At 41.5% G+C, this 22,099-nt stretch overlaps 2 protein-coding genes across 7 annotated transcripts in view; one reads left to right on the top strand and one right to left on the bottom strand.

Annotated features, from left to right (window-relative positions):
* col16a1 (collagen, type XVI, alpha 1) overlaps positions 1–10,224 on the top strand; it is a 72,516-nt gene extending 62,292 nt beyond the window's left edge. For all 6 annotated transcript variants that reach the window (XM_086192842.1, XM_086192847.1, XM_086192845.1 and 3 more), the window contains 11 exons: positions 172–225; positions 374–427; positions 522–572; positions 1,354–1,443; positions 1,589–1,624; positions 1,733–1,777; positions 3,329–3,523; positions 3,740–3,803; positions 3,948–4,124; positions 4,211–4,288; positions 7,225–10,224. In XM_086192842.1, the coding sequence (XP_086048968.1) occupies positions 172–225; positions 374–427; positions 522–572; positions 1,354–1,443; positions 1,589–1,624; positions 1,733–1,777; positions 3,329–3,523; positions 3,740–3,803; positions 3,948–4,124; positions 4,211–4,288; positions 7,225–7,418 (1,038 nt within the window). In that variant the 3' untranslated portion in view covers positions 7,419–10,224. The remainder of the gene's footprint in view (positions 1–171; positions 226–373; positions 428–521; positions 573–1,353; positions 1,444–1,588; positions 1,625–1,732; positions 1,778–3,328; positions 3,524–3,739; positions 3,804–3,947; positions 4,125–4,210; positions 4,289–7,224) is intronic.
* Positions 10,225–10,364: 140 nt separating this feature from the next.
* col9a2 (procollagen, type IX, alpha 2) overlaps positions 10,365–22,099 on the bottom strand; it is a 17,658-nt gene continuing 5,923 nt past the window's right edge. The window contains exons 7-32 of the mRNA XM_086193913.1: positions 21,634–21,657; positions 21,459–21,512; positions 21,327–21,380; positions 20,214–20,264; positions 20,072–20,128; positions 19,917–19,970; positions 18,139–18,192; positions 17,968–18,021; positions 17,458–17,511; positions 17,325–17,378; positions 17,124–17,177; positions 16,980–17,033; positions 16,843–16,896; positions 15,716–15,760; positions 15,566–15,619; positions 15,431–15,484; positions 15,297–15,350; positions 15,144–15,215; positions 14,853–14,888; positions 14,690–14,734; positions 14,307–14,339; positions 12,879–13,025; positions 12,726–12,780; positions 12,402–12,590; positions 12,232–12,309; positions 10,365–11,813 (exon numbers count right to left, since the gene is read on the bottom strand). Of these exons, the coding sequence (XP_086050039.1) occupies positions 11,608–11,813; positions 12,232–12,309; positions 12,402–12,590; positions 12,726–12,780; positions 12,879–13,025; positions 14,307–14,339; positions 14,690–14,734; positions 14,853–14,888; positions 15,144–15,215; positions 15,297–15,350; positions 15,431–15,484; positions 15,566–15,619; positions 15,716–15,760; positions 16,843–16,896; positions 16,980–17,033; positions 17,124–17,177; positions 17,325–17,378; positions 17,458–17,511; positions 17,968–18,021; positions 18,139–18,192; positions 19,917–19,970; positions 20,072–20,128; positions 20,214–20,264; positions 21,327–21,380; positions 21,459–21,512; positions 21,634–21,657 (1,740 nt within the window). The 3' untranslated portion in view covers positions 10,365–11,607. The remainder of the gene's footprint in view (positions 11,814–12,231; positions 12,310–12,401; positions 12,591–12,725; positions 12,781–12,878; positions 13,026–14,306; positions 14,340–14,689; positions 14,735–14,852; positions 14,889–15,143; positions 15,216–15,296; positions 15,351–15,430; positions 15,485–15,565; positions 15,620–15,715; positions 15,761–16,842; positions 16,897–16,979; positions 17,034–17,123; positions 17,178–17,324; positions 17,379–17,457; positions 17,512–17,967; positions 18,022–18,138; positions 18,193–19,916; positions 19,971–20,071; positions 20,129–20,213; positions 20,265–21,326; positions 21,381–21,458; positions 21,513–21,633; positions 21,658–22,099) is intronic.

Consider the following 22,099-nt stretch of genomic DNA (forward strand, 5'->3'; position numbering starts at 1 on the left):
CATCACACTGGGTTTGTCTTCTTGTACTCGCTGTCTCCTGCTTGTGCATTACGCCAAATCGTTTAATCATTCTGATGATCGTGTATAATGATACAACACAAGTGTGAAAACAATGATGCATTTCATTCACACTTTCTTTATTGCCTCTCAATCTCCCGTTCATCCCTCCAGGGTGACATCGGCCCTTCAGGACCTCCAGGCCCACCAGGCAGACCAGGACATGAGGTTTTGTTTCCTATCATTACTCCAGTCGATTTGGCTTTACACGAGAGAGAATGCCAATAATCGATGCAGACAAGCCCAAAGCTAAGACACAATGTATTTATATCACATTCCGTGCAAGCCTCTAAAGGTCAATCTGTGACCTTTCCAGGGTGATCCCGGAAACCCTGGAGCTCAGGGACGACCTGGAGCCCCTGGTAACATTGTAAGTTCATTGCATCTTTTTACTCTCCATGAATTCTTCATTGATGTGGTACTATGATGGTGTTTTAATCGAGTGTATTTATTTTGTCCTACAGGGTTCACCAGGTCCAGCTGGACCCCCGGGACCCGCTGGTCCATCTGGAGTGGTAAGAGAGATTCTTAGAATGACATTTATAAAGCCTTGGATGCTTCCATTAACTGAATTTTAATATTCCAGAGAGGAAAGTGGGCTGTTGTTGCAAATTAAATCCAATGATCACACTACAAAGGGTGATAGGTAGTAAAGAATAAAAAGAATATGGACATATTATCATCAGACTCCTTCATACGTTTTCTTCCCAACTGCCAAAAATAGGTCGTCTCATCCTGATCATCCGTATTGTCTCCAGTGTAATACTTAGAATATATGATATATAATATAATCTCTGTAATCACAGCAAAAGGCCTCAAAACAGTCAGATTTTATGGTTTGGGCCATGATATGAGAAGTATCTCTTTGGGGTCAGATCCACAATATGATGAGGATTATTTCTGGAGGGCAAAATGCTCCTTTAGCATCGTCACATAGACTCAAGGAATGGGAATGAAGTTTGTTTGACATGTCCAGAAAAGTATTGCTAATAGTTATACATTCCCTATTGTCTCCAGTGCCCTGATCAGCTCCTGTCAGTCCAGGCGTTGGTCACTTAGTGATATGTACTATTTTTCCACCACATTTCAACAAAAATCCTGTTAGCTTTTAAGGATTTGCCACTCAAGCTAACACACGCTACAGAGCTAACAAACATCTCAACCTAGCCCAGAGGTAAGAATGTCATGTTTTAAATGAACATTCCGAGGGAAGAATCCTCATGTTGGGATTTTTATTTTTGTTTTTTATTTGAGAGAGTGTGTAACAAAGTCTGATCTCCTTCCCTCCATGTCCAGGGTATAAAGGGAGATAAGGGACAGGATGGAGAGAGAGGTATCCCAGGAATGGGAGGACCCCCTGGACCACCTGGGCACCCAGGGCCTATGGTCAGTACTTCAACCCAAAATGCACTTTTGTCTTGTTCCAAATTTGACCCCAGATGAGACCAAATTAAATTAAGCAAGATTTCCACTGGTGGCATGCCGATAGATCTCACTTAACCTTTTCTCCTGCTCTGACTTTGTCTTTTAGGGAGAGCCAGGCACCGATGGTTCTCCTGGCAAAGACGTGAGTAATGACTGTTGTTTGTCCCCATTTAAGTATAATGGAGAGAGATCGATCTGGCGATGTGTGTATTTCAATCCTTCATAGCCTTTTCTGTCTTTGTTTTTGCAGGGAGTAGCAGGTCTCCCAGGGGAGAGTGGGCAGATGGGTCAAAAGGTAAGCGCCAACTCAGCATATGTCAGCTGTCTGTAACCTCCAAAGTACATCTTAATGCAGGGAGATGCGCTCTGTTTTTTTTATGATTGTGCTCTACATGTTCCTCTCCGTTTCTGTCCGCTCGTCCCCCACGTTTAACATAGTTGTCAGGCTCTGACCCGCCCCAGCCCCCCCCACCCCCCCCAACCACCACCCCCCTACAGGCTCCCACCCTCTTTACTCCACCACCTCACTTCACCCCTCTCCGAATTGGCAGCCGGCTGTCAGTTTCCAAGCTTCTCTGCTTAGACACAAGCGTACAGTAGGTGGATACCGTGATAGAGATATTCTCTGCCTCTGGGATAATGCTATTAAGCATGAGAGGAGATGCTAGATGAGGCTATTTGTCATGCTGACAGGACGCCATTGTCAGGGTCTTAGCTGCACAGAAGAGGAGAACAGAGGAGAAAGACAAGAATGGACTCCTCAATTCTTCTCCCCCCTCTCTATTTCAAGAGCCGCTTGTCTGTTGGTGACATGTAAACATTAGACGTCCATTATGGGCTGCTTTGTCCTCGATAAATCACTGTCGCTAATGTAGCAGGCCTTTTTTCAGAGAGTTTTTATGTAACTCAAGTGGGTTTGGATTGAATGAGATGTCATTGTTGTCAAAAGCCTGCATCTTCTTCAAAATAATGTCAGTAATGATCGTTTTATCTCAAAGTGAAAGCTTTTCACCCCGACCAAATAGTTAAATTGCAGTTTACATTCATGTCAGTCTATCATATGTAATTAAAGCGTAAAGGTACTTAATAAAAGGTATCCTTGTCTTGTCATGACATTGAATAATGACAGGAAAAGTGTGTTTGCAGAACAACATGATGCCAAGATGAATATGACCCTTGACCTTTTTGGACCTTTGTTAATTTTGTATTTGCCTCCACAGTGGCGTTCTTAGGAATGCGTTCAGCGAATTTCTGCACATTTGTCAGAAATGTCAATTGGGACTCGAGGATGAACTGAAAAGACTTGGGTAGTCAAAAGTCCAAGTCGCTCTGAAAGGCAACACGGGAATTCAAGTCCTACTATATAATTGTGGGAAATTGTGTCATAATTAGTGGATCTTCTTGGTCATTTTGGGAGGTCACAGTGAGGTTGACCTTTGCAGATGATATTCCATCCAGGCATTTCTGACTAGATATCCTTAAAAGCTGATGAATGATACATGAGCAGAGAACCGTATTTCAGTAAATGGACCCTTAATAATAAAGTTGAAGGCTCATTTATAATTATAAACAGTAGACAGGAGGCACATCAGTCACTAATAACTAATAAAACACATTTTTTAGTGGGAGGACAGGTGATGGAATAAAGATCTCTTAAGTGTGTTTCTCCTTACTGCCTGAAGAGAGTCTTTCCAATTCATTAATCAAAGGATGTGACAGGTCCTGAAATATTAGTGTGAATGTTTCAGGGGCTACAGGACTTTTAAGTTCAGGAACTACTGGTTCTGTGGGTTTACCGACATGGTTGACATTTGGTGTAATCCCATAACTTGTGTCGGTCTCCCAGGGTGAGCCAGGGGCTGCAGGCCAAAGAGGACCCCCAGGGGAGCGGGGTAGACCAGGTCTCCCCGGAGGAGGAGGATATCACTCCAAGGATGCGCTGCCCATGATCGGCCCAGTCGGGCCCAGAGGGGAGAGGGGAAACCCTGGCTCAGATGGCCCCCCTGGACCTCCTGGATCTCCAGGGTCACCAGGAAATGATGTGAGACACACTTCTGAAAGTCATCAACAGAGCAAACTGATTTTTATTCATTTAACGATTACATTAATCATCATTCATTAATTTAATGATGCAACATTTTGAGAACAGGTGTAGTCGTCTCACTACCTCCACCCCTAAATTATTCTTTTACTCGTTATCTACCTTTATTAATGTTTATCCTTTTGTTGTTTTCTGCACGTGTCAATCATTCCACAGGCTGTCGTCAATTATGATGAGATCAGGAACTTCATTCGCCAGCAGGTCATCAAGATCTTTGACGGTAAGGGTGGACAGTAATTGCATCACGTGTGCAGAAATGCCATCGCTTCTACTTTAAAGCGATATTTTCTCTCCATTCTGTTTGTCTTTTGGGAGAAATCATTGTTCCTGTGGAGTCATTGTTCTGCATGTGGCTCCTCCCCAGAGAGAATGGCCTACTACATGTCTCGTGTGCAGATGCCAGTAGAAATGGTGTCATCCCCCGGTCGGCCTGGGCCCCCAGGGAAAGATGGTATCCCTGGTAATCCTGGATCTCCCGGTGCACCTGGCCTCCCGGGGCAGATAGGGCGGCAAGGCCGGACAGGACCTCAGGGGCCACCAGGTCAGCATTTCCTCGGCCTCTCTGGAGTGTCATTAACTGGAAAGTGTCATGTGGTCCAAATGTGTAATTATCTTGTGCCTCTCTAGGACCACGGGGACCTCATGGAGAGAAAGGAGATAAGGGTGTTGGGGAGATGGGAGATGTGGGACCGCCAGGAGCACCAGGTAATGTAACCCCACGTGTACTGTAGGGATCTGTAAAACTTTGTGATACCATAACTTTTTGGTCATAAGGGAGCTGGCAGGGCTGCTGTTTTTCTATTTCATCTGCAACATTGATCTGCCAGAACATTCACAAAAACAGCGTCTGAACCTTTTCTTTCTGTTGTGTCTGATTTTTAATTGTCAGCATGACGAAAATCATTTTTCATCATTTGCAAATTGCCTTGATTACCAGGCTAATCCATGCCCCCTCTAAATCAACAGCTGAGATTCTTTAATCACTAGCCTTGCCAAAATTAGCAAATTAGCATCTGTAGGCACTTTACATGGAGCACTTCCCATATTCTCTGCAGCTGTATTTAGATATTACATATCATATCATTGTATTGGTGATATTACCATATCATGTTATTGTATTGGTGATATTACCATATCATGTTATTGTATTGGTGATATTACATATCATATCATTGTATTGGTGATATTACATATCATATCATTGTATTGGTGATATTACCATATCATGTTATTGTATTGGTGATATTACCATATCATGTTATTGTATTGGTGATATTACCATATCATATCATTGTATTGGTGATATTACCATATCATGTTATTGTATTGGTGATATTACCATATCATATCATTGTATTGGTGATATTACATATCATATCATTGTATTGGTGATATTACATATCATATCATTGTATTGGTGATATTACCATATCATGTTATTGTATTGGTGATATTACCATATCATGTCATTGTATTGGTGATATTACATATCATATCATTGTATTGGTGATATTACATATCATATCATTGTATTGGTGATATTACCATATCATGTTATTGTATTGGTGATATTACCATATCATGTTATTGTATTGGTGATATTACCATATCATATCATTGTATTGGTGATATTACCATATCATGTTATTGTATTGGTGATATTACCATATCATATCATTGTATTGGTGATATTACCATATCATATCATTGTATTGGTGATATTACCATATCATGTTATTGTATTGGTGATATTACCATATCATATCATTGTATTGGTGATATTACCATATCATGTTATTGTATTGGTGATATTACCATATCATGTTATTGTATTGGTGATATTACCGTATCATATCATTGTATTGGTGATATTACCATATCATATCATTGTATTGGTGATATTACCATATCATTGTATTGGTGATATTACCATATCATATCATTGTATTGGTGATATTACCATATCATTGTATTGGTGATATTACCATATCATATCATTGTATTGGTGATATTACCATATCATGTAATTGTATTGGTGATATTACCGTATCATGTTATTGTATTGGTGATATTACCATATCATATCATTGTATTGGTGATATTACCATATCATATCATTGTATTGGTGATATTACCATATCATATCATTGTATTGGTGATATTACCATATCATGTTATTGTATTGGTGATATTACCGTATCATGTTATTGTATTGGTGATATTACCATATCATATCATTGTATTGGTGATATTACCATATCATGTTATTGTATTGGTGATATTACCATATCATATCATTGTATTGGTGATATTACCATATCATGTTATTGTATTGGTGATATTACCATATCATATCATTGTATTGGTGATATTACATATCATATCATTGTATTGGTGATATTACCATATCATGTTATTGTATTGGTGATATTACCATATCATATCATTGTATTGGTGATATTACCATATCATGTTATTGTATTGGTGATATTACCATATCATATCATTGTATTGGTGATATTACCATATCATGTTATTGTATTGGTGATATTACCATATCATGTTATTGTATTGGTGATATTACCATATCATATCATTGTATTGGTGATATTACCATATCATGTTATTGTATTGGTGATATTACCATATCATATCATTGTATTGGTGATATTACCATATCATGTTATTGTATTGGTGATATTACCATATCATGTTATTGTATTGGTGATATTACCATATCATATCATTGTATTGGTGATATTACCATATCATGTTATTGTATTGGTGATATTACCATATCATGTTATTGTATTGGTGATATTACCATATCATATCATTGTATTGGTGATATTACCATATCATGTTATTGTATTGGTGATATTACCATATCATGTTATTGTATTGGTGATATTACCATATCATATCATTGTATTGGTGATATTACCATATCATATCATTGTATTGGTGATATTACCATATCATGTTATTGTATTGGTGATATTACCATATCATATCATTGTATTGGTGATATTACCATATCATGTTATTGTATTGGTGATATTACCATATCATATCATTGTATTGGTGATATTACCATATCATGTTATTGTATTGGTGATATTACCATATCATATCATCGTATTGGTGATATTACCATATCATATCATTGTATTGGTGATATTACCATATCATTGTATTGGTGATATTACCATATCATATCATTGTATTGGTGATATTACCATATCATATCATCGTATTGGTGCTGCTATCTTGCGTGGCGGATGTTGTTGTACATGCTGACACTTGGGGAATCGTTCTTTCTCAGTGAATTAGATGAGATGATCACCACTATTCATAAGTCCTAAACTACAACTAACGGCAGCCAGTTAGCTTAGCTTTGTATAAAAGAGAGGCAACAACTAACCTTGTTTTTCATGAGATAAAAAAAATCAACCTTCCATCAACTTTGAAGCTCACGAATTAACAAGGTTCATTGCATTTATTTAGTTTATGCTTAAACAAATTGCTCAAATGGTGAATTGATTGTCATCGATTATTTGGCTCGCTGGTTGTAGCTTCTTTATCTCTGTGAATAATTCTTCATCATCATGACATGTCTCCTATTTGATATCGTCCTCCAGGTGTCCCTGGTCCCCCAGGCTATGGTAAAATGGGACCCCCAGGTCCTGTTGGCCAGCAGGGTGTTCCTGGAATCCCAGGCGCTCCAGGACAACCAGGTAAAAAGGGAAATGATGGCCGCTGTAATCCTGGAGACTGCGGGAGCCATCAAGTAGACTACAGCCCCAAAGGCCCACCTATGAAGGGCCCCTGGTAGAGGGCTAGAGGTGCTGGAGGAGCAAGACAAGGGGACTGAAGCAAGAGGCGACAGAGAAGACAGAACACCAAAGACCATGACTCGATTCAATCTGACCACTACTGCAGTTCTGGCCAAAAACCCCCACAATTTCTCTCAGAGGGCCCCGCAGGAACAGAGGCCTGCAAAGACACATGAGCGACACATTGTTATGACATCATTTTCCATTTGAATGCCAATTCATTTCCGTATTGTTGGTTCTTATTTTGGTTTTGCCTTGTCTTTTCTCTCTCTCTTTTCTTTTTTTTTTTTTTTTTTTTTTACTCTTCACAGTGTTTCACTCTTTTGTGTGTTTGCAAACAACCCAGGGGAGGTGACAAGAATCACAATCTATATTTTCTTCTTCTTCTTTGTTTGAATCTGTAGAAAGAGAATACACACAATTATTGTAGCACTTTGCTTCCAACACTCGCATCTTTGTTCTCCTTCTCTCAAAATCACATTCAGAGTGCCTCCAATGCATTTTTAATATTCCGTCTCAGTGCTTGAGGTGTGATACATATTTGAATTTGACTTGTAAGAGAATATCCCTTGAAATGTTTCATAGTGTTGTAAAAACAGATGGATTCATACCCTGTTCGATGGATTGACTGTTTTGTATATATTTATATTTATATATATCGTGGCTTTTTATACTTTTTTTAAAAAATAGCAGATAAAATGCAAAAGTATGGATAGCCCTGTATTTTTTATTCTGGATCATGATAGAGCAGCAAAAAAAATGCCCCCCCCCCCTAAAAAAAGCAAATAGAAATGTCCGCTTTAAGCTATTTATACAAGACGTTTACATACAAAAGCACGTGGGCTTTTGCGTTTATGCTCAAGTTCATTTTGGAAATGCAGCCATTTTAAAGCATCTTGTCTGATTTTCCGTTAATAGTCACAAGACAGAAAATATGACTGATTCATTGAGTCCTTTCACCGCAGGTATATAAGGCATTATAAAGACACGTAAAACATCACAAATGGCTCTTTTGTAGTTTACACATTACTGTATTTTGGGGTGGTCTGTCTTTCTCATATTTGGAGCGTTAATCTCTTGTACTGTAGTGTAGCCCTTCAATCAAGGGACAGTGTGTAGGATTTAGAGGTATCTTGTGGTACAAAAAAAAAAACAACAACAACAATATAAATATATTTCCATTAGAGTATAAACACCGCACCAAAATATTTTCACACAATCTAGAAATAAAAACCAGCTTACGTTGGGAGAAAGTCCACCATATTGAACGTACAGGAACTCGGAGCAGACCAACCTTTTTAGACCTCTTTAGTTTGCACCTGCTTGTTTTCTTATCTCTTTTGACAAACTTTTGAAACTTTCTAGGTACAGTAACCTATTTAACTTGGGTCATCTCTAAACATGCCAGTCGAGAATGTTTTGATCTGTTTTCGCTCTTGTTCACCTGTTGTTTACATCAACTGATGTGTAAAGTTGGCCTGACGACGGACATCCCTTCAGAACTGTATGAGAGAAATTTAGAAATGGAGATGAGAAACCAGGGCTGCACGGTGGTGCGGTGGTCAGCACTGTGGCCTCACAGCAAGAAGGTTCTGGGTTCGAGTCCAGGCTTGGGCGCAGAATCTTTCTGTGTGAGTCTCCATGTTCTCCCTGTTCCTGTGTGGGTTCTCTCTGGTACTCCAGCTTCCTCCCACAGTCCAAAGACATCAAGAGGGGACGAGGCTGATTGATACTCTAAATTGACCGTAGGTGTGACTGTGAGTGTGAATGGTTGTTTGTCTCTGTATGTTGGCCCTGAGATGGACTGGTGACCTGTCCAGGGTGAACCCCACCTCTCGCCCATAGATGCTGGGATAGGCTCCAGCCCCCCCGCGACCCTTGCTAGTAAGGAATAAGCGGAAGATGACGATGGATGGATGGATGAGAAACCAAGAGTTGTCAAGCGTTAAGCTTGGTTTTGAAGACAAACAGAGTCTTATGGAGAATGTGCTTTAACTGTGTCCTTATACCAAACTCCATTCAGAAAATCTGCATTTTAAAGGGAGCGTGATTGCATTATACAAATTGGTATCATGATATTGTTGTTTCTTCATCCATCCATCCATCTTCTATACTGCTTATCCGTTAAGGGGCAGGAGGGGGGGCTAGAGCCTATCCCAGCTGACATTGGGGGAGAGGCGGGACTCACTCTGGACGGGTGGCCAGTCCATCACAGGGCCATCAGGTGCAATTAGGGGATCAATATCTTGCTCAAGGATACTTGGACATGGTCATCAGAGGAAGTGGGGATCGAACCAGCGACCCTTCAGTTGTTAGACAACCACTCTACCTCTGAACCATGCCATGTTTCTTTATTATTTTTGCAATTAAATCATTAAAATCTAAATTGGAAGCAGTATTGATCCAGGTGCTACTACTAGTCACAGTCATGGCCTCCTGACTATGCTTGATTTAATAGCTTTAATGGGACTTTTAAAACACCAGCAATCTATTTCTTTCAACCACATTTCATGAAGGAAGCAGCAGTGGAAAGAAAGGCTCTGCCTACTTGCTGGGGGGCTGCAATCCTCAACTTAACCACTAGATGTCATTAGATCCAACACACTGGTCCTTTAAAGGAGGTCATGGACTGTCAGCTGTGTTCACAGCCACAGGAAGTGTTGTCGAGTCCATCTGTGTTGAAACAGCAGCATCAACTGTCCATCAACTCACCAGGCTGTGTTCATGCTGTTGTTGTTGTCCAACCCATCATGTCCATACATCGTTTTTTTGAGGGGGAAAAAAATAAACACTTTGAAAGCAAAACATGCATGGTTGTTCATGTTTCATTTAGTGATTATACATGTGTAATATATATATATATATATATATATATATATATATATATATATATATATATATATATATATACACACACACACACAGTATTTACAGTACACTACATAATTCTTCTCCACATTTATGCTTTCGTTCGAGGTGTTGCATCATGGAGTAAAAGTTGATTTATTTTTTACTTCTCAAGAAAACAAAGAAATTTGAAGGAAATGTGAAAGCTGAAAAGTTTTGCTGAACTAAAGAGAGTTTTCCCCACATGATCAAGAAAAACATTGGATTTTACAAAAGGTTCCTTTTTATTGGTTTGGCTTGAGCTGAACAGCCAGAGAAGAAACTGTTTTTTTTTTTTTAACAGATGATTATATTAAGAACAATAAATAACTTCTGTTGTTGAAAATAAATCACTCATTAAATGGCTGACAGCCCGTAGAACGCTGACAGTGGCAAAGGAAGCACATACCAACTCCTAACTGATGTCTTTTGAAAAAAGTCATTACTTCTGTAGGAACTTTTATTATTCACTGAATTCATTAACACAGGATTCCTGTTGGTGCATATCGTAACCCATTCCTTTTTCTCTACATAATAATCAACACACATTTACAAAGATTTACAGCACTGCATTGTGGGTGATGGGAGTGCCCATTGGGATATGCTGTTGCCAGGCAACAAGAGGAAGAGATAAAGCTAGTCGTTAGTTTCTAAAATGAGACTTGGGCAGAAAGCGGGTAATGGAAGGGAGGGTGTGTGTGTGTGTGTGGGGGGGGGTGTTAAGGGATTTCACTCAAGCTTACAAATGGAAATACTACATGTTACAAAGGTACAGTACTGAGTGTAAATTTAGGCTGCAATCATTTATTGGTCCTTTGCACGTGTTTAAGGCATCAGGTGTGATGTTGCAGGAGAGGCGTCACAAAGTATTGCATTCATTAAACCATCCAAAGTGACGGTGGTGTAAATGTACAGCACCTTTCACCTCACTTTCAGGTCCTCTCAGCTCCTAGGTGAGAGACACCTAGAGATGCACATCATCCAAAACACTATTGAATTCAGACGGATGTGGGTGGCTCTGAGCTGCTGTTGTCATGGTGATGAGGGGGATTAAGATCAGAGTATGTCCCATCAGTCAAAACTTCAGGTTCAAGAAGGGATGGAGGTGTGTGAGGGGGGGGTGTGTGTACATCCAGTCACTATACTATTGTCCCCCACCCCACTTGCTCATGATGTTGTTCTATTGAGAAGAGTGGTCTATTTCCTTCTCTCTCTCTCTCTCTCTTTCTTTCTCTCTATCTCTCTCTCTCCCTCTCTCCCTCTCTCTCAAATGATGTGAAATGCTGACAGAGAGACAGAACTCTAAACACTGGGTCCTTTGATCGTTCCCGCCTCCTGTAGTCTCGGGGAGGTGTATGCGGATGCAGCCAGGCACATTGCTGCCTCGCAGAAGCCTGGAAGACCGGGTGGACCCGCCTTACCAGGGAGACCGGGCTCTCCAGCTGATCCCTGAGGACCTCTCTCACCAGGTCTACCTTGCCGAGCCACGCCATCAACACCAGGAGGACCTACAGAGGCACAGTTCCACAACAAGCACTGATTTTCATTCAGAAAAAGAAAAATTTGCCACCTTATTTGCAAAATCCTTCTAAACTTTACTTACACTTGTGTACTGTATACATGCATATATTTGCATTATGTGTACACGTACATCAGGGAGTGTGAGTGTGTTTTCTGCAGCTTGAATTAGTGTGTGCTGTTGCAATCCTATTACATTCTCATTCAAGAGCATCTGTGAAACGACTGGAGTTAATGATGCTTTTAAAATGCCTTTGAGCAGCCTCTCCTGTGCAAGAGCTTGAAGTCCTTCACTTTCCTACCGTCCTCTTCCTCTTCTTAACTTTTGCTCAGTGCAATGTACTTAGACTGTTTTAAACTGTTCAAACATTATGTGCCTAAAAGTGCATCAACATTGCAAATTCTTACCTTGAATTCCTGGTGGCCCTGGTGGGCCTGGGTGTGGTTTACCAGGGTCTCCCTTGTCTCCTTTAGCCCCTCTCTTTCCTGGGGATGACAAAACAAGGACGGACTCATTCATACCTTGAAAAGCAACCTATTAATTAAAAAACTAGAGGCCACATTGTGTATGTGTATACCTTTAAGTCCTGTATTTCCAATCTGTCCAGGAGCCCCAATCATGCCAGGAATACCACGAGAGCCAGGTAAACCATGTGGCCCCTGGGGGCCAGCTTGCCCTGGTGGTCCAGGAGGGCCAGGAGGTCCCATTACACCTGCTCCACCCAGCACAGCCCTCTTGGCACTCACTGCCACTGCTGCTAGCCGCTCTGTAACAGAGGCATCATCATTTTACCATGAAGAAACAGTTTGATTACATTACTTCTGATGATGGGAAACTGATGAGATCAAAGTAGTTTCTGGAAATGAGCTAATCTAATCTCCGCTGATGTCTGGATGCTCACCCTGCAACATCTTCAACACCACTTCAACAATATGCTGGTCAGATGCATCCCGTCCCTCGAGAGAGGAAGAACAGAAAATCATGACTTTCCAAATATGATCGACCAAGGACATCAGTGTGTGTGTCTCATGCATAACAAGGGATGCGGACTTACAGTTGAGCCCTGGATGCCTGGCATGCCAGGTACTCCTCGCTCTCCATTGAGTCCCCTAGGACCAGGCAGCCCTGGTGGTCCCTGGTCACCTGGTTTACCAGGGTCTCCAGTTGGACCATTGTGTCCAGCGTCACCCCTCACTCCTTGCTGCAGAGAGAAGCAATAAAACTAAAGTGTGCAACTTTTACATATAAATATACAGCCCTTACATTCAGCTCACGCAATGTTTATCAAGGTTATCTCCCACAGGTAAACCTCTCTGCATTTCACCTGATACAGTATGGAGATTGTTGTATGTAGGTGGCCATATTCCTACTAGCAGTGATGCATTTTCCATCACCTAACAATGTTGGACCTGAATTGATGTTGGACGCATCTGCATTTTCACATGTCAATGAAAACATGATAGAATCTACAGAATGACAGAGGAAGAAAGTGTGGAATAAGAAGTGGCATCCCTGAGGTCTTTGACAAATTGTAGCGTATTTGCTCATTTGTCTGGTAAGTTCTTCCATCCAAAATGGCAGAGTGCCGGGAGCCAATGTTGCAATGGCACAAACAATTAGCTTTTGCTTCTTTCATTGTTAAGTATCTTGATACAGCTGGAATATAGTATAGCGGTGTCTATGGAGAGCCACATTCCGGAGGCAGATATTCCAGATAAAAGAAAAACTTGCTCCCATACGGGAAAAAAAAGATCAATAATGAGGACAAACAGATAACAGTTGGCGCTGGTTTCTCCGTCTGGAGAGCACTAACATAAAGGAAGGGACTGACTGACTGGTGTGTTACTGATCTTGGGCAGCTTGGCATCGTCAAATTTTTAGAGTAGCCAACATTATTATTAAATTTACTTTTCCAATAAAATGGACTTTTGTCTCGTAATTATGGAAATGGTCTTTCTTTGAGACAAGACAATTCGCAAGGTACTTAGCAAGCTGGCAGGTTTGTAAAACCTCAAAAACATTTCTGAACACGAGCCTGGGCACTTTCCAGAGCAGTGAGTGTGTAACATTAGCTTACTAGTTAACCAGCTAGTTTGCAAGGTAGCAGTTTCACAAAACTGTAAAACTAAAGAAACGAAGCAAGGAGACTTTCAGGAGTGGTGAGTGTGCAAGCGACTTAGCAAGCGACTTAGCAAGCGACTTAGCAAGCGACTTAGCAAGCGACTTAGCAAGCGACTTAGCAAGCTAACAAAACCATGGAAACCACCTCTGGGTCTTCTCAGTGGTGGACACAAAATGACAGCTTCCATCTGTGTTATGATTATTCTCGATTCCAAAGAGAGTCAATGTTACACATCCTAGCTTCAAGGAAGAGTGAATTCACATGTAACCCCTACATTTAAAAAAAACAAACAAACTGGAGAGGAGTTAACACATTTAATCAGCAGATTTTTGCAGTGTGACGATATTTCATGAAACTGACCTGTCCTTTGGGTCCAGGTTCACCAGACAAACCCTGTCATAGCAGAGAAAAACAGTCATTTCCAAATCCATCATCATTTCAGCCACACAGACGCTCATTGAGCTATAATTCAAGAATGAATATTTTAAGTGAACGTCTAACCATGCTGCCTCAAAATGACAATGTGCATCATTGCTTCACTGTCATGTAAATAGCTCATTTACCATCTGGGATTTTATGAGGCTCTGTATGCAAATTCAAAAACAGATTTCCTCTTCTTCTGTACCTCAGTTTAACATTTTCTACTTTGAGGCCTTTAAAACCTAATATTTGCGCTTCCTTATCAAAGCCTTTTGCGGTTCGCTATAAGAAGCAGCTTTAGGTTGTGTTGTAATCATTTTTACCTTTTCACCTTTCTCTCCAGCCAATCCTTCGACACCAGGGTCTCCCTAAAATCATCAGACATTAGAAACAGTATTAAAAAAGGGGGCAGTAGGTCTTTTGTCAGCTTCGAGGCAAAATATGGCATATTCACTTCTAAAGATAAAAAAAAAAACTGCTACTCACAACATCTCCCTTTGACCCACCCTTTCCTTGGAAGCCCTGGAGAGACAGATGGTTAGAATTAATAGAAATGTGGTCAAAGCTGCATTTTGATATAATAAATAGTCACAAAATATACATTAAATCAATCAAGATGGATAATCAAGAATACTTCAATAACTGATATGCACTTTCTATGATTTACTCATTTTATTCATGGATGAACACTGCCCCCAATGGGCCAGTCGGTGTAGCTCTATTTTCAATGATTCATGTTTGAACACAGGTTGTGGTACACACGGTTCACACACAAACCTTGTCTCCCTTGGTTCCACTCAGGCCCTGGGCACCTGGAATACCAATTGGTCCTCTCTCTCCTTTGTTACCCTGTCAAGAGACATTAGAAGCGAAGTTGAAGGTATAATTGCAGATTAGTTGTGTTGAAAACAACGCAAATAAGCAACTTACAAGCTTGCCAATGATTCCTTGAGGCCCCACTGGTCCTCGCTGACCCCTGTCACCCTGCGCAAGGAAGATGAGGTGAGAATGATTGCATTACAGGAGCGCTTGGCGTAGTTTTCATGAACACTCAGGATTTTTACCTTGGGTCCAGGAACTCCTTCCATACCAGGCTCACCAGGAAGACCAGGCTCACCCTAAAGACAAGCATTTAATCCCACATAAGAACACAAGTGTAATGCATGACAGATAAAGTTTTGTATTTCTGTGTGTCTTACCAGAGGACCAGGAGCACCGGGCATGCCAGTATGACCCCTTGGTCCAGGCTCACCCTAACACGGGAAGAAAATGATATTTTCTTCAAGAAATCTACAAAGATTTAATAAATTGGGAATAATGTTCTGTACAGGCCTTGATAAAACGTGTACCTTAGCTCCGGATGCACCTTTAGCCCCTGGACTGCCAGGTAATCCCTGCAGACAAAATGAAAAACCCTCAAAATCCAGAAAAATCCAGCTTAAATCTGTATTTTTTTATTGTTTTTTTTTTTTACAAATATGTAGGATATCCAATTTGTATATTGCTGGAGGTCTTTGAAAATCAATAGCTTCTTTTGGATGAGGAATCCCAACCAGCGATGTAGTAACTTCTTAAACTTGAGAAAGTAGAGGGTCAGATTTATTTCAAGACTAAAAACCAAGCTCAGATCGACCAACAACAGGCTACCGACTCTACTTGTTTTTTACGCTGAATACGGCTGTAGACCTTTTTCATTCATCAGCAGACTAATTTGCCTAATCTTCGCAGGTCTTTAGAGTGCAGCCAAAACCCAAACAAAAATGGGCCGAAGGAACCTTTTTAATTCCAGGACAAATAAACAGGACTAATCTTCTCTCTGATAGTGCAGTGAGTTCAGCTCAATTTATATATTGGAAGGCTTGCAATCGACCAGCTAAAGTTGCGTGTTGTGATGCATGAGAATATTAGAATGTCAGGTTTGGTTGTGGGATATAATAATTCCTGATGTAATATTAATGAAACAGGCTGCAGCCACGGCTGTACACCTGTCAGCAGGTTTCTTTACGGTAATCTTATGCGTCTAGGTGTTTATCCTGGAATATATCACAGCACAGCATGAAGCATGCGAAGTTATGGTGTTTGACCACACAGCAGAGTGTGCATCTCATGCTCCATTACCCCTTAGTCAGAGTGACGCGCACACTAACACACACAAATGTGTATAGCCACCGGTTTGATTGTGATAAATCACTTGTGGTGGGAGGGAGAATGCTATTTCAAGGTGGTTTAAATTCTAAAACAGCTTGGGTCATCGGGTCACTTGGATGAAAGCCCAGAAAAGAAAACATTCCAAAATTTACAGGCTCCATCATGCTGGTTCATCCCGCTGGTGTTCTTTTGTTGAATTGGGCTGGCGAACAAATTGATCCCCTATGCGGCTTGAGTGACAATGAGCATTTTCAGGCAGGCTTATTTGCATTTACCCTTTGTGACATTGCTGACACATTTCCCCTCACTACACTATCAGTTCACTCACCGCTGCTCCCTGAGGACCAGGAGGACCAGGCATCCCAGCCTGGCCAGGGCCTCCCTGCACACAAACAGAGAGAACATTAGAAGCCAAAATTTCCTCTGAGATTGAAACCTCTCATTATAATCATTGACATTTTGTACCTTGATTCCAGGAATGCCAGGTGTGCCATCTTTTCCATCAATACCAGGCAGACCCTGAAAAAACAGGCAGATGAGTTAGTGGATATCACTTGGCACGCTCTCCAAACACAACTGAGTAGCTAAAACAAAAGTGCTTTCACTCACATTCTCTCCCTTTTTGCCAACTGCACCCTGAGGGCCCTTGATACCACGACCGCCCTGTGGAAGATAACACAATCATTATTTTTTCTCTCCGTACATTTGCATTGTACACCAGGATCATTGTCCACATTCAGAGAAGTGTTTCACCTTGTTGTTCTGCTTTGACAACAATCTTCAATAGAAAACACTTGGAGAGTGACCTACTTTGTCTCCTTTTTCTCCTGCCTCTCCCGGTGGTCCCTTAGGTCCCTCCTCACCCTGCCAAAAAGAGAAAGAGAGATTAGAGCGTCTAAGATGTGTGTATCCCTGTTTTTCTATCAGTTGTGTGTGTTCTTACAGGAGGTCCAGGAATTCCTACAGGTCCGTTGATGCCCTTGTAACCACGAGGCCCCTGAGGAAAAACAAAAGTATCATCAATTGCTTTTGACCAGGGAGGATGCTAGGTCACAGTACCCTACCATTCATAGTGATAAAGGGGTAATTAACACTTAACTCACTTCGCTAATGGGAGCTACACAGAGCCGGCCTCTCCTGCTTTGGCACCAAGCCTCACTGCTAACTTTGCTAACACGGCTAATGTTAACAGTAAGACAGATTGCTACGGCGGATCATTAACTACAGATGGAAGCACGGTGGACCCAGACAACCCCAACTCATTAGAGGAGGGGAGAGATTTGTGTTAGCATCATTTCCATATGTCCCCATTGCTGGTAATGGATGATGTTTGTGGAGTGGGTGCAGATCTGACTGTGCCTCATCGTAGAATCAGAGCAGCCGTACCAAAAAAAGTAAGAGGACAAAAAAGTCATACGTGAATAGGTAAAAAGAAAGAAAGGGTGTTACTCACGGCCTCTCCTTTGGGACCCATCATCCCTGGGTAACCCCTCTGACCCATTGGACCCTTGGAATGAAAAAGGAAAAATTAAGGAGAAGCTGACCATTAATTCTAACCATAATTTCGGACTAAAATACTGTTTCTATCAAAAATATAGCCAATTCTTTTAATTTGGCAGTATACCGGAGGTCCTGGGATGCCTTGCTCCCCTGAGATGCCTGTTTCTCCCTTGATTCCCTGGTAGAAAGAAGAAGATGATCAGTTAAATCTGTGGAACAACAGACAACAGACACATTCATAATATTTTCATAAAGTTGTGGGAGTTAAACACTTTGAGTGCCAGAGTTGTAATGGTTGTTGGTTGCTTTTGATGTCTACCAAACAACACACACACACACACACACACACACACACACACACACACACACACACACACACACACACACACACACACACACACACACACACCCTTCAGATGGTCATGGAACAATTTAAGTCAGTTCAGTTCAATTTGATTGATATAAACCAAATCAAAACAGACGGTATCTCTGGGGTTATTTCACATAGAGCAGGGCGATACAGTGACGTGAAGCAGCTCAGCCTTATTTTGGAATTCTGGGAAATGCACGAGATTAAAGAACCACCACAGCTGGGAGGCCTAACCAAGCACAGTCTAAAGAATTAAATAATTTGGCATGAAACTGAGTGTTCACAACAGTGACTTGTGTGGATCAAACAAATAAGATAACAGAATTAGAAACCTTTTGAGGTGCTGGAAAAATCTGGTTTACTCACTGACATCAGAGAGTCCGTCCACCTGTGAAGTCCTGCTTCCAGTCTGTCTAATGAATGAAGCTAAGCTAAAGGAAACTAAACTAATCCTCACCTGACAAGCTCCTTACACACATTCAGACATGAACGATGCTACATCTGCTGTGTCACGTTACTCAGTTGAAAATATTGCACGTCATTTTAACCGACAATTCGCTGCATCACCAATGTGACTGGACTCAACCTATGTACAGTGGCATAAATAATGTCGAAGGGTTATAAAGTTCCTTATTTTCCTCTATGTTACAGTTTGCTTATAATATTTATACTTTAATATGTCATGGGTTTTTTTGTTCCCATTTTTGTATATTACCTCCAGCTTACATTGCATTTTTACTTCCTGGTTATTTATTACATATTTGATGCTCTATTTTTATCTCTTTGCCGGTGTAACACCCAAAAACATTGTCGAATTAAGATTATTCTATCTTATCCTTTCACAATATCACACCTTTGTCTGTTCAAAATGATCAATCTCAAACCAGTTTAGGTCATCTTTAGCTGGTGGCCTGTTTTCATTAGTTAGATATTTATCAGCAAATACGGAGCACATTTTCCAGAGATGATCTGCTCTAGTTGCAGGTGGACACAGAACTAGCAGACTGCTACTGGCTAGATAACTAGCAGACCATCTTTCAGAGGAGAAAGCAGCACCACAGTGGAGTTTGAGTGAAGACATGGCCTCTAAAATACAGGTCTACCTTGGAGGAGTGATAACTTGGTGCGTTGAGTGTTTTGAGCGTCTAAGTGCTGCCAGGAGGCTCCCTGTGTGGGAAGATCAGAAGCTAATTCCTAAGGTTCATCTAGCTGCTCCCCAGGAACCTACTGTGCGCTCATTAGCTCTGCTTAATACAGCGAGGTGAGGAGGCTGGGTGAACCCTGCCTCTCTCATCCTCCCCTGCATGTACCTGGCCCCTCACTACCCCTTTCATCTGGCTCACTGCAGGCTGACTGCAGGGCCAGGGCCAGGCCTGACTAATCGCAGCCAGATTAGTGCCAGTCATGTGCCTCGGGGGGCTTCATTAGAGCTAATCCTTGCCGCTGTTGGCCCTGAATGGTGGGTGAATGTGCAAGACTGTACAACATGTACATGCTTGGCTCCAGTAAAAGGGGGAGATTGCGAAGCTCACCGGTCCTCCAATGCTACCGGCGTCTCCGAGAATACCAGCACGTCCTTTGTGTCCCTACAGAGCAAAAATCAGTCAGGATGGTGTTATAGCAAATTTGTACTTTAACATTATAACTGTGGTGTTAATTTTTCAACCATAGAAGGAGGACCCTTTACCTTGACACCCTGCAGTCCCTGGGGGCCCTTAGGTCCTGCTGGACAGTTAAGAGGACACTGTTGTCGAGAGAAGAAAATAGATTATGAAAATAAAGTTGCATCTTTTCAGATTTTCAAGAATGGAGAGTTCTCTGGCACTTACCTGGAGGTCTGCACTACCCTCTTCTCCACCGATGAACTTCCCTGGAGGTCCCTGGGAAGACAGACAGAGAGATGGATGAAGAAAGTCACCAGGTCACATTTGAAAGATAGTCTGGTGCCGGCTGAGCCAGCACTTTATCTACTTCCCCTCCATCTTTACTTCCCTCTGTTTATAGATTGAGTTAGAAGGTAAAGTACCTCTACAGGGGCTGATGTATTCCTGCTACAGTCAGATGAGACACCCCCCCCCCCCCTTCACCACCACCGCCTTGATTTAATGGGGGCTTATTTACCCTAGGACTGTACTTAAGCTAAACAAATACACTCCCCTGGGCTGGGTACATCACTCTCAATGAAGACACCTCCCCTCACACAGGAGTCTAAATATCATTTGGAAAACAGAATTGGAAGTGTGCCGCTCCAAACTGTTGCGGTCCACCACGAATACTGCTGGGACACTTGGACACATGAGATGCGGCGAGGTCCGGCTGTGCCAGGTGCTAAGAGCAACCGATTCTGCTCACATAGCACAGTTGTATGTAGCTGTAGTACAGGAGTCGAATTTGCTTTCATTTTACACTGTTTCTTTTCACAATGTGAGTTAACTAGCAAAAGTGCACACGTTCTTTCATTTTGTAGGAATACAAATCACTCCTGGAAAAAAAAAACATGAAAGACTACATTCTATAATGGGACGGAGTTGTGACACTTTTTTCCACCTTGGTGAAGTATCAGAAGTATGAGCTCTCCGCGTGCCCTCTGATTTGTAAATGTCTGGCCCAGTGCACGTAGAACTGAAGAGTTCTTTTTGAGAATATATCATCAGAAAAGATACATCTTTATGTGGAAAAAGTCAAATTCAGAACTATTTAATTTCAATCAGGCTCCAAGAGTTCTCACTGTACCTTTTCAAACAGAATTACAACTGTGCACTGTGCATGTGTGTAGCTGGTCACATGGTTCTATTTGTCACTAAACATCAGTGAGAAAGCTGATATATTCATGCCTGAAACATGTCATAGAGTTTCATGTCATCATCTACAGAACATCTTTCATCCTCTTTTCATGAAAATCGGACAAGGAGATACCAGCTGGTCCTTGAGGGAACACTTACTGGTTTGCCAGGGGGCCCAGGAAGACCTGGTGGTCCAGGTGGTCCCATTAAACCCTACACAAAGCAAAGGAATAAAATAATAAGGATTTTTTTTCAGTGTGTAACTTGTTGACAACGTGTTTAGTGTCCCACCTTTGGTCCAGATAGTCCAATTTCACCTGGAAGACCAATTGGCCCTGGAGCCCCCTAAATAGAGAGAGAGTAGGAGAGAAAATGAGGCTCCCACCAATGCGGTCTTGTCCACACGTCACGGCAAAGCCATTAAATGATAAAGGCATAATTGTGTTATACAATACAAGCTACTTACAGCCAGTCCTGGAAGGCCTGGTCCCTGTGTACACAGAAGGGACAAGGGGTTAAATTAGTGTATAACAAGTGCAACCAATCCATCAAAGTATCAATTAACGTTCACAAAAGCCAATTAATACCAGCAGTGGTGATTCAGCGTTGTGTGTGTGCGTGCGTGCATGCGCATCGTCAGTGTGAAGGGTAAAACATGAAGAACAGAGACACAATCAGTTTGCTGAAGGTTTTTTTTTCTTTCTGGGAATTAATTATAAACAATTTAATTAAGTACGTTCTTGGGTTAGATCTCCCGTCTCTGTAGCCTGAGAAAGACCCCACCCCCACCCCCGCATTATAGCCAAGACAGCACACCAAGGAATAGTGATCCATGCAACCATGACATTGGATAACTGTGGAATGGATGTTTGAACACGGGGGATGGAGTATGGGAAGTGGAGATTGAGCTCCACCTTGTGGTGATAAAGACA

Source organism: Aulostomus chinensis, chromosome 22, assembly GCF_037954235.1.
Source record: "Aulostomus chinensis isolate RoL2024-O1b breed Wild chromosome 22, RoL_Achi_v1.0, whole genome shotgun sequence".
NCBI lineage: Eukaryota > Metazoa > Chordata > Actinopteri > Syngnathiformes > Aulostomidae > Aulostomus > Aulostomus chinensis.